The sequence below is a fragment of the Cryptomeria japonica genome, unplaced genomic scaffold, assembly GCF_030272615.1.
Source record: "Cryptomeria japonica unplaced genomic scaffold, Sugi_1.0 HiC_scaffold_754, whole genome shotgun sequence".
In the NCBI taxonomy this organism is placed as follows: Eukaryota; Viridiplantae; Streptophyta; class Pinopsida; order Cupressales; family Cupressaceae; genus Cryptomeria; species Cryptomeria japonica.
The window spans coordinates 49676-59820 of record NW_026729523.1 but is presented as its reverse complement, the minus strand read 5'-3'; the positions used below and the strand labels follow the sequence as shown (position 1 = coordinate 59820).

General features: G+C 33.5%; 2 protein-coding genes across 2 annotated transcripts; both read right to left on the bottom strand.

The window, feature by feature from the left end:
- Positions 1-684: 684 nt before the first annotated feature.
- On the bottom strand, positions 685-1808 carry LOC131046304 (transcription factor MYB14-like). The gene is made up of 3 exons (XM_059216147.1): positions 1676-1808; positions 1450-1579; positions 685-1360 (listed from the first exon to the last, which is right to left on the bottom strand). Exons 1-3 carry the CDS (start codon positions 1806-1808, stop codon positions 685-687), a joined length of 939 nt encoding a protein of 312 aa, XP_059072130.1.
- A 6169-nt stretch (positions 1809-7977) lies between these two features.
- On the bottom strand, positions 7978-8736 carry LOC131872749 (myb-related protein 308-like). The gene is made up of 3 exons (XM_059216146.1): positions 8542-8736; positions 8232-8398; positions 7978-8134 (listed from the first exon to the last, which is right to left on the bottom strand). The coding sequence occupies exons 1-3, from the start codon at positions 8734-8736 to the stop codon at positions 7978-7980; spliced, it is 519 nt and encodes a 172-aa protein (XP_059072129.1).
- Between the last annotated feature and the right edge of the window lie 1409 nt (positions 8737-10145).

The window sequence follows — 10145 nt, the reverse complement described above, 5'->3', positions numbered from 1 at the left end:
TGTTGGTCAAAAAAAGAAAGAAAGACTTTTAACTCTTCAATTCAAAAATATATATTTATCCACCAAATGAAACACTTCAAAATTTTGTCGTTATTGCTTCAACCACGATAATAAAGAACTCTACATACTCTTAACCTCAAGACAAATTAATACCCTATTCCATATACTCGTTATCATACAATGAAGCAAAACCATTACTGTCTTTCAATTTACTAAAAAAAAAAAAAAAAACCTTGTTCCATATGTCTACTTTTTTCTGCAAATTGCCTCCCTATCCACGATATGCAATTTTTTAAATTACGCTGGATGGATTGAAAAAAATATATCATAGAAGCACTAACTTCAAAGCAAATTAAAAAATACAAACACTTTAAAGGATTGTGCACTAAGCACTAAACAAAATAAACTAAATTACAACATATGATCTTACAATTGAGTGCGCAATTTTTTAAATTACGCTGGATAGATTGAATTGGTCAATCACACATTTATGGAAACGAAGAAGATCAGTTCCCCATTTATTGGGATTCAGGAAAGACTCGTTAAAGAAACAAAGGTAAATAAATTGTAATTGTTGATTCAATTTGTACTGATTTCCCCTGCCGCTCCTTTAATGGGAAAACAAGCAGCCTGAAAATTAAATAACCACTCCATTTGTAAGGGCCGCAAAAGAAGCAGAGAGACCTACAATAGCATGGGTGATGACCCGGCTTGCTTCAAAATATTTAACCAGTAACCAAAGCCATCGCAATCATCACCATTACTCTGCAACTCTATATCTTTGAACAAATGAGGATCTTTGACTGCACCATCCATGCAGCTCAAGGAATCATCTTCTAGATAGTCTGAAGTGAAATAGTGAGCTTCCCCATTTGAGCTATGCTTCCACATTAGTTCATTTGTGCTTATTTCGGTAGCATAATACTGATTTTCAATATTAGATGCGGCATCTTCAATATCTGGTGGCTGTTGATTATACCCAATTGGCCCAGCAAATGAATCTATACAACTCGATTCAAGCCAACCTAAACTTGAACTTGACCCGCCATTTATATCCTCACTATCTATACTATTTATCGATGAAAGGATTCCGCTTGACAGATTGTGTGAATCATACAATGTGTCAGAAGAATTAGAGATTGTGGCTGGCGAATCAGCCAAAGCTTTTGCTTGAATTAGATCTAAGTTGCCCTTCTCCATTGATGGACTTTTCTCAATGTGCCCCGCGCTGGGCGATGTTGAATGATTTGTTACAGGATCGATTCCCATGCGGGAAACCTGCTTCTTCAAATGGATATTCCACACGTTCTTTATCTCATTATCTGTTCTTCCAGGCAGGCGTGAGGCAATGGCCGACCATCTGTATTATAACACAATTCAATCCATTAAGCAAGGATATGGTGGAACAAACAAATCAATAAGAAAAGACAGTGAGAACAGTAAACAAACCTGTTGCCCATAAGTTGATGAAGCTTAATAATAGTCTCTTCCTCTTCAAAACTAAAATTTCCAAGTTTAACGTCTGGTCTGAGGTAATTAACCCACCTTATACGACAGCTTTTACCGCATCTTAGGAGTCCTGCCATTGCCAGAGAAGAATGCTTATCAGTTTTAGATTGTATAAAGAAAAAGAAAAATTTGTAATAAAAATTAAAACAGTGTGTAGAATTGAAACCTGCTTTCTTAGGCAGTGCACGCCAGTTCTCATGGCCATTCATGCGAATAAAATGAATGAGCATTTGATCTTCTTGAGGAGACCATGTACCTTTCTTTACTCTGTTTTTATCACAGCATGGAGCTCGGCCCATTGTTTTGTTTTGCACTTCACACGTTTCATTCGGATGTAGATGAGGACACAGAAATTTTAAATACCAGTCCTCCATATTTAGGTGCTCGAAATTTCCTGGCAACAGACAATGAATAAAAGTTCATATTTGTCATTTTGAAGAGCAGCCAAGCTTGACCAAGTGATGGGATAGTTCAAATTTTGTGGGTCAAAACTAAAAGCGACAGGTGCAAATACATATAAACAAAATAATCAGTGTGGGAGAGTGGAAAGGAATGAGGCCATCTTTTTTGAATTGACTGCATAATGGATGACGTGGTTGAAAATGACGCGAGCGAAAATAGATTCGCCGTGCCACTGACTGTTGCGTGCTAGTTAAATTTTTTTATTATTATTGATTTATTTGTGGTTTCAATTGAATTTTGTTAATTTATTATTAATATATTACATAGATATCTTAGATACATTCATTTGGACAAGAATAGTATGAACTATTGAAAAGTTAATTGTAATCACTTTAGATCCCACCCAAAAAGAAAACAAACATGTTGTAGCCATGTGACTAAGAGTCCTAGATGATATCTGTTGTAAGTTGTTGGAGAAACTTCTATATGCTCACTCATAAATAATTGTGGAGCATAAACTATTTCTATGTTAGGGCATGCCACACATGTAGGAGAGGAAACTTTTACACTCAATAATTCAAGATTGTTAACTTGTATTTTTTAGATAGAAGTGTTGATTATATTTATAATTTATTTAACAATTATTTTAAAATTATTTATCAAAAAAGGGATGAGGTTAGGATCGTATCCAGGCTAACTTAGCAAAATGGATACCCCTTAGTCCTTGGCTCGTAGCGCACCACGTTCTCGTGATAGCAAAAACAAATTTGTGGAAAAGCCTCCATAGCAAAAAAATATATTATTTATAAATTATTGATATGAAGACTTATTTTTATATATTGTAAAGTTATTTTGTTATTTATTTTAATTTTTGGTCTAATTTGAAAAAAAAAAAGAGGCTCGAACCATTACATAACAACTAAAGTGAGGAAATCTAGGATCTCATGAGGAGTGAGAGCCCCAAACTAGGGAACCAACTAACAAAAAGGAACAAAACCCAACTAACAACTAGAGCCAAACACCAAAAAAGAAAATGAAGACTACTCAAAATAAATAAATAAAACAATAGATACACACCCCCACTATAGATACAATCCAATGGTCTACCTAGTGGGGGTCTTCTCAAATTTTTATTTGACTCATCACTTTCACTTTTGCAAAGGAGAGCCTCTTGTTCAAACCTTTTCCTGAGGAAACAACATGGGACTCCAGCATAGCTTTCACCCTAACCACTGAAGGCTCCATCATTGTAGTAGGGGATGAATCCACATGCCATTTCTTTTTAGCATGCCTTTTGTCAATTTCCTCCTGAATGGCCTAGAGATTTGCAGAGTTCTTCATTGACATTTTGTTGTTTAGGGTCATCATCTCATTCATCTTTTGTTTGACGATCACTTGGTTGTCCCAAAGCTCTTCAATAGCCTTCATCATCTCCCTCCTATTATCCTTCTTGTCCATTCTCTTGTTGAGTCCCGTGAATTCCTCTTCCAGCCCTTCCCACTTCTCAAGTTTATCCACCAAATCATTTGTTGCCACCCAATCTCTCTTATCCTTTTCATCCACTACCCAACTGGAAGCTCTTATGTCATGCTTAGTGAGGGCCTCAAGCCTATTAATTTTCTTCTTTATCACATTGAGTTAGCCTAGAAGCCAAAAAAATATGGCTTCCTATTTTTCATAGGCATCATGAAGCTCGTTTATTTTATCAACAAAGGCCCAAAAATCCCATTTCCTTGGGGATTTATTAGGGAAGGGGGGAGGGGAGCTAAAAGAGGGGGTAGAAGGGGTAGAAGAATTTCTAGAAGGCTTGTCTAGAGTCGATTCTGACCAAGTAGACTAGGAGGAAACTTAATCCTAAAAAATATTCTCCTCTACCTCTAGCTCTTCAACAATGCATTCAATAAGGAGATGGATTGGGGGGTTCTTTTTTTTAGCCGATCTACTATGGTAAACTTTGGTAAGGGTCCCTTCTGGTTTATGTTTTAATAATGATTATTTTTTAATTATTAAATAAAATTATTTTAAAGTGAATAAAATAATTGAAGACATGTATGGGGTGAGTGTTGTGTGCTTGTTAACAAAAAAAATAAAAATTGTTAAATTAAACAATTAAATAGTCAGCCAATGAAAATAATATATCATAAATTATTTTACCAAAGTGTTTTTTATTTATTTATAAAGGGGAGAAAAATTCAAGAATGGTTTTTATTTACTTAATATTTTTTCTTCATTTAAAATTGTTTTAGTTCTATTTGATTATATTTTTTGTTTCATTTTTATTTAATGATCAATTATAATTTGTATGTAAATTTTTATTTTACTTTTTAAAGAATTACCCTTTGTTATTTTTGTAATATTATTGTTTAATTTTATTTTAAAAAGTGCCATACTTAATATAAAATTAATTTAATTCACTTAAAAGTTATTTAAAAAAAAACAAAACCAAATTTTCAATATTTATTATTTAACAAACTCACACCATTGCACTCAATTCTCTATCGTACTTACGTCTCTCAACAAAATAAAAATAACATCTAGATATCTTAAATACATCTATCTAAAAGATACTAAGAGATATCTATCTCACGACACTATATTAAAAATTGTTATGGAGAATAGATAGGTGCATCAAGACTCTCATGTCTTTTAGATAGAGGTATTTAAGATATCTATGCTAGTTTACTTGGTAATATATAATATGTCATCAATAAGTATGAATTTAAATTTATCACATTTTGAAATTTTCTTAATTTCATTAAAAGTAGTTGAATAATCATAATGACTATCAAGAATTATTTAAAAAAAAATTAACCGTCAAAAAATATCAACAACAACAAATATTTATAAATTTAATAATTTTCTCACATTTGTACAATCCACTAATTATGTTATGACATCACTATTAGAATTAGATTTTTATCTTTTTATTTATATTATAATATTATTTTAATAATAATACATTTAATTTAATTGACATAGTACATTATATTAATAAAATGTTTTTTATTATATTAGTAGAGAGAGAGAGCATTGAACCCTACAAAATAGAAAAATCAGAGAGTAGCATTATATAATTTGGCATCAAATAGCCAGAGCAAGAAAACCACATCAACCTCTCTTAGAAGTAATAAAAAATCATCATGTCCACACAACTAAACATATTGTTTTGATCAAGCCAACATCTATCTAAAGTATAACTACAAATAACTAAACATAAAGAGTCCATAAACTTTGTAGACTAGATAGTTTTAATAAAAGTCTGAAGTATACGACACACCAGCATGTTCATAAGAGCTTCATTATAACACCTACTCCTAACTATACTAGATATCATCAAAAGAAAAAAGAAAAAAATAAATTTCTTAATCTTCCCTAATGAAGTTCTAGTTTCTCTCTAGTCTTTGCACTTGTTCATTCTAGGTCTGCAAGGGAATTGTCTCCTCATTCTTGTCTTCCTCATCTAGTTTGCCTTGCTTTGACGACTTCCTAACTTTCTTTTTCACCCTACTTTGTCTAGAAACAAATACCATAGCAACTTTCCTCATAATGCTATCAATGATGGCACATAGAGAGCTTAAGGAGTTGCTCGTTTGATGATATCCTTGCATGTATGCTTTGATATTTGCTTCAAGATTCATCACCCTAACTTGTAGTTCAATTATCTATCTATGCAACTTCCTAGTGTTGCTCTTCTTTACACTAGAGGGTGAATGCTAAGAGAAGGGAACCATATCAATGTCATCTAGAGAGTTATGGACCAAGGAAACTGGTTCAAAATCCTCCCTATTCTCCGATGATTCACTCTCCACTGCCATTTCCTCCTTGTAGTGTTCCTCCTATTCTTCCTCTTCCACATGAAACTCTTCATCATCAATTTCCTCGTTAGAGGAAGCTTCATCCTCTTTTGGGTTAAATTCCTTGACAAATTCATGAGTGTTTGCTTAGATTCAATCTTAACCCTTATATTAATAAAATGTTGATATTATTACTGCATAACTTAACCTAGATACCAATGCAACGAGAATAGCTTATCTATTTATTACTAACCATTTATATGCTATAAATTTTAATAGCTAAGATTTATATTTATTTTAATTATTGTAGACATGCATAGTCATTATCCAAAAATATCAATTTTCTACTATTTTTTTTTACTAAAAGATTTTAAATCTTACTATAGACTTCACAAGAATTAAAAAAATCAAAATAGGTCCATCAATGTTATATAGTTGGAATTCATAGAGAATTGCCTTAGTTGTCTGTAGATATGAACATGTGGAATTAGAGGACTCAAAATAACAAAGCTATATTGAGATGTTAAAGAGCATGTTAGGATCTTATGATATTTCACTACAATTTTGTAAATGACAAGTGGGCTCAAAGAATTGGCCCACCTCATCATAAGGGCTCTCATATATTGTGAAAAGTTTTACTATCATAAACAAAGGTTATAGAGTCAGGGCAATTTGGGGTAGAACATTTGAAATTTATTGTGTTCACATTTATCTTTTTGCTCACTTCTGCATTTATTTCTATGTACTTCACTATAGATCTAGTAATGGGTAATCTAATGTTGTATCAAAAATTTAGATTTGTATACTATGAAGTGCTAATATATGTAATAGTTTGTCAGTAGTGTTTTTGGAAAGCGGATGTGTTTCTTTGAATTTTAAAAAATAATTTACTATACTAGACCCATTCTTTGTTTGAATAGTTTTGTATTAAAGTTATTTGTTTCACATTTAAATTTTATTCATAATGACTGTATATTTATTCTAAATAAGAGTTTTAAAATGATCTCTAAATTTAGAAGGATGAAAGTTGAAATAAAAAACAATATAAAATGGGACCAACAATCACTACAAGATAAAAAGAAAGAACTTGTCACTTTGTCAATGAGCAAGTCTATTCAATATTTCTTAACTTAATCTAAATTGCCATTTGCAATAATTTTCTATTTATTAAATAGTATTTTATTCTTTTGTAAATAATTAATTTTAATAATTGAATATCATATTCCACATATTAGTTTTTATGATGTTATTAATATGTTCAACAAAACTTAACTTTGATAAATGAAAATATATTCGAACTACAATTATCTTATTGACTGATAAGTTTTGATAAAAAAATCTTTTCCTTTGAATTAAAAAAATATAGTATAGAAACACTAACTTCAAACGAAAAGTAAAAATTAAAATAGAAAGGATTGTGCACTAGCCACTAAACCAAAGGAAGAAAAAACTAATTTACAGCATAAGACTTTACTCTTGACCATGCAATTTTTAGTTATGCTGAATTTGGTTGTAGATTGAATTGGTCAATCACACATATACGAAAACCAGAATGAACAGTTGGGAGTCACAAGACTCATTAAAGAAACAAAATTAAATAAATTTTGATTATTGATTCAATTTGTACTATTTCCCCTCCCTCCCTGGGATGTTTCAACAACTCCATTTATAAGGGCCCGAAATGAAGCAGAGAGACCTACAATAAAGTGGGTGATGACCCGGCTTCGCTCAAAACATTTAACTAATAACCAATAAAGCAATCTGAATCATCACCGTTACTCTGCAACTCTAAATTTTTGAGTAAATGGGGATCTATGTTTGCACCATCTATATTTTTTAGCAAATGGGGATCTGTGTCGGCACCATTCATGCAGCTCATGAAATCATCTTCTGGTTAGTCTGACGTGATAAAATGATCTTCCCCATTTGAGCTATCCTCCCACAATACCTTATATGTGCTTCTTTCGGTTGAATAATCCTGGTTTTCAACAATAATTGTGTCATCTTCAATATCTAGTGGCTGCTGATTATACAGAAGTGGCTTATCAAAGGAATTTATACAACTGAATTCAAGCCGATCTAAAGTTGAACTTGAACCCTCATTCACAACCTCACTATCTATACTATTTATAAATGAAAAGATTCCAATCAACATGTTGTATGAATCATACAATGTCTGGGAAGAATTAGAGATTCTGGTGGGCGAATAAACCATATCTTTTGCTTGAATTAGACCTAAATTGCCCTCGTCCATTGATGGACTTTTCTCACACTATTCATCGTAATCAAACCCTTTCCTGGGCGACATTGAATGATATGTTACCGGGTCGGTACCCATTCTTGAAACCCACTTCTTTAAATGAGGATTCCACACGTTCTTTACCTCATTATCTGTTCTTCCAGGTAGGCGTGAAGCAATGGCAGACCACCTGTATTATACACATGAAGACAATTCAATAATACCACCCAAGGATATCGTAAAACAAACAAATCAATAAGAAAAGATAATGAGAACGGTGAACAAACTTGTTGTCCAGAAGTTGATGAAGCTTAATAATAGTCTCTTCCTCTTCAGAAGTGAAATTCCCATGTCTAATTTCTGGTCTGTGGTAATTAACCCACCTTAGACGATAGCTTTTACCGTATCTTAACAGTCCTGCCATCACCAGAGAAGAATACTTATCGGTTTCAGACTGCAAAAAGAAAAAGAAATATGTGGAGTAAAAATTGAAAAAATGTGTAGAATTGAAAAACCTGCTTGCTTAGGCAGTGCACGCCAGTTCTGATGGCCATTCATGAGAATGAAACCTGCTTGTTAAGATGAAGAACAACGGACATCATTGCCTTCCCTCCAAAACTGTGTCTCTTCAGTTTCCGGTGTAGTTGGAAGCTTATTTAAAGCTGTTGTTGGATCATTGTAAAATGTAATCTGTTGATATAATAAAAGACCTCTGCTCTCAGTGTGGATGTAGGCTAAGTTTGCCGAACCATGATAAAATCTGGTGTTTAGTCTTTGTGTTCTGTTTTTCATCCTTTTTGTTTCTGCAAACTGTATTTGTTTATCTTCTATCTTTTACAATTGGTATCAGAGCTGGGTGCACAGCTGTTTGGAAATTTGGTAATTGAATTTCCTGAAGATGGAGGATTTGAAGGTGCAGAAATTTTCCGGAAAGAATTTTGGGATAAGGAAGATTCAGATGCAATCTTTGCTGATCAAGCAAGACCTTAAACTTGCACTCGAAGGAAAATCAAAGAAGCCTTCTACCATGAAAGATGAAGATTGGGAGACTCTTGATGAAAAAGCCAAGGCAACAATTTTTCTTTCGCTGAATGAAAATGTTTTGTTCAATGTAGCAGAGGAGAATACTACAAAGGAAATTTGGGACAAATTGATAAAAACATATGCTATGACGTCTACTGCAAATAAAGTCTTCATCATGAAGAAACTTTATAAACTCAAGATGAAGGAAGGTTGCGCAATGGCGAACCATATTAATGAATTCAACACTTTGATCAGCCACGCGAATTCGGTTGGAATGACTCAAGACGATGAAAATAAAGTTGTTCTTCTCTTATGCTCTCTACCAAATAGCTGGATGGAGTTGTGACAGCCATAAGCACTATGACATCAAGCTCCAAGAAGTTGGCCTTTGATGAAGTTTCAACCACTCTTCTCTCCGAAGATTTTAGGAGGAAGAATGATGAGCCCTCATCCGGTGATGCTCTCACAATGGTGAGCACCGAAAATAGAGGAAGAAGCCAATATAGAGGCAGAAATAATAACTATTGGAGGTCCAAATAAGCTAGAAGATTACAGCCTAGAGGAAGAGAAGGCAGTTGTTGGTTTTGTGGGAAGGCTGGTCATGTCAAGAAAGATTGTAGAAAGTACAAGAAGGCACAAGACAAAGTATTGGACAGTGAAGCAAGCATAGCTCATGATAAAGATGATGGGATTCTAGTACTTGCTGCTACTAATACAAAATCTGATTCATGGGTAATTGATTCTGGCGCCTCTTTTCATGCTTCCTCTCTCACGGATGCATTCACAAATTATCAAGAAGGCGATTTTGGAGAAGTATACTTGGGCGACAACAAAGCTTGTAAAATCATTGGGAAAGGTGATGTTGTCTTGCATCTAGATGGAGGAGCCAAATTATTTCTCAAAGATGTTAGACATGTTCCTCAATTAAAGAGAAATCTGATTTCAGTCAGCCAATTATATACACAAGACCTTAAAATTAAACTCACGGACACATGGAAAATAGCCACAGGTTCCTTAGCTATTGGAAAAGGAGATAAGACGGGTAATCTCTACATTGTGAAAACCATTGATGAGGTGGGAGCTTCTATGACACTTGTGAGAAGCGATGTAGCCCTTTAGCATCAACGGTAAGGTCACATGAGCAAGAAAGACCTTGAGGTGATGCTCAACTGTGACCA

Bases quoted from the DNA above. Each gene is read 5' to 3' on its own strand.
- LOC131872749 (XM_059216146.1), bottom strand. From the start codon at position 8,736: ATGAAAAACAGAACACAAAGACTAAACACCAGATTTTATCATGGTTCG. The intron at 8,399-8,541 runs GTCCGTTGTTCT...TTCTTTTTGCAG, and splicing joins TTTGGAGGGAAGGCAATGAT to TCTGAAACCGATAAGTATTC. The intron at 8,135-8,231 runs GTTTGTTCACCG...TGTATAATACAG, and splicing joins CATCAACTTCTGGACAACAA to GTGGTCTGCCATTGCTTCAC.
- LOC131046304 (XM_059216147.1), bottom strand. From the start codon at position 1,808: ATGGGCCGAGCTCCATGCTGTGATAAAAACAGAGTAAAGAAAGGTACA. The intron at 1,580-1,675 runs GTTTCAATTCTA...TGGCAATGGCAG, and splicing joins TGCACTGCCTAAGAAAGCAG to GACTCCTAAGATGCGGTAAA. The intron at 1,361-1,449 runs GTTTGTTTACTG...GTTATAATACAG, and splicing joins CATCAACTTATGGGCAACAG to ATGGTCGGCCATTGCCTCAC.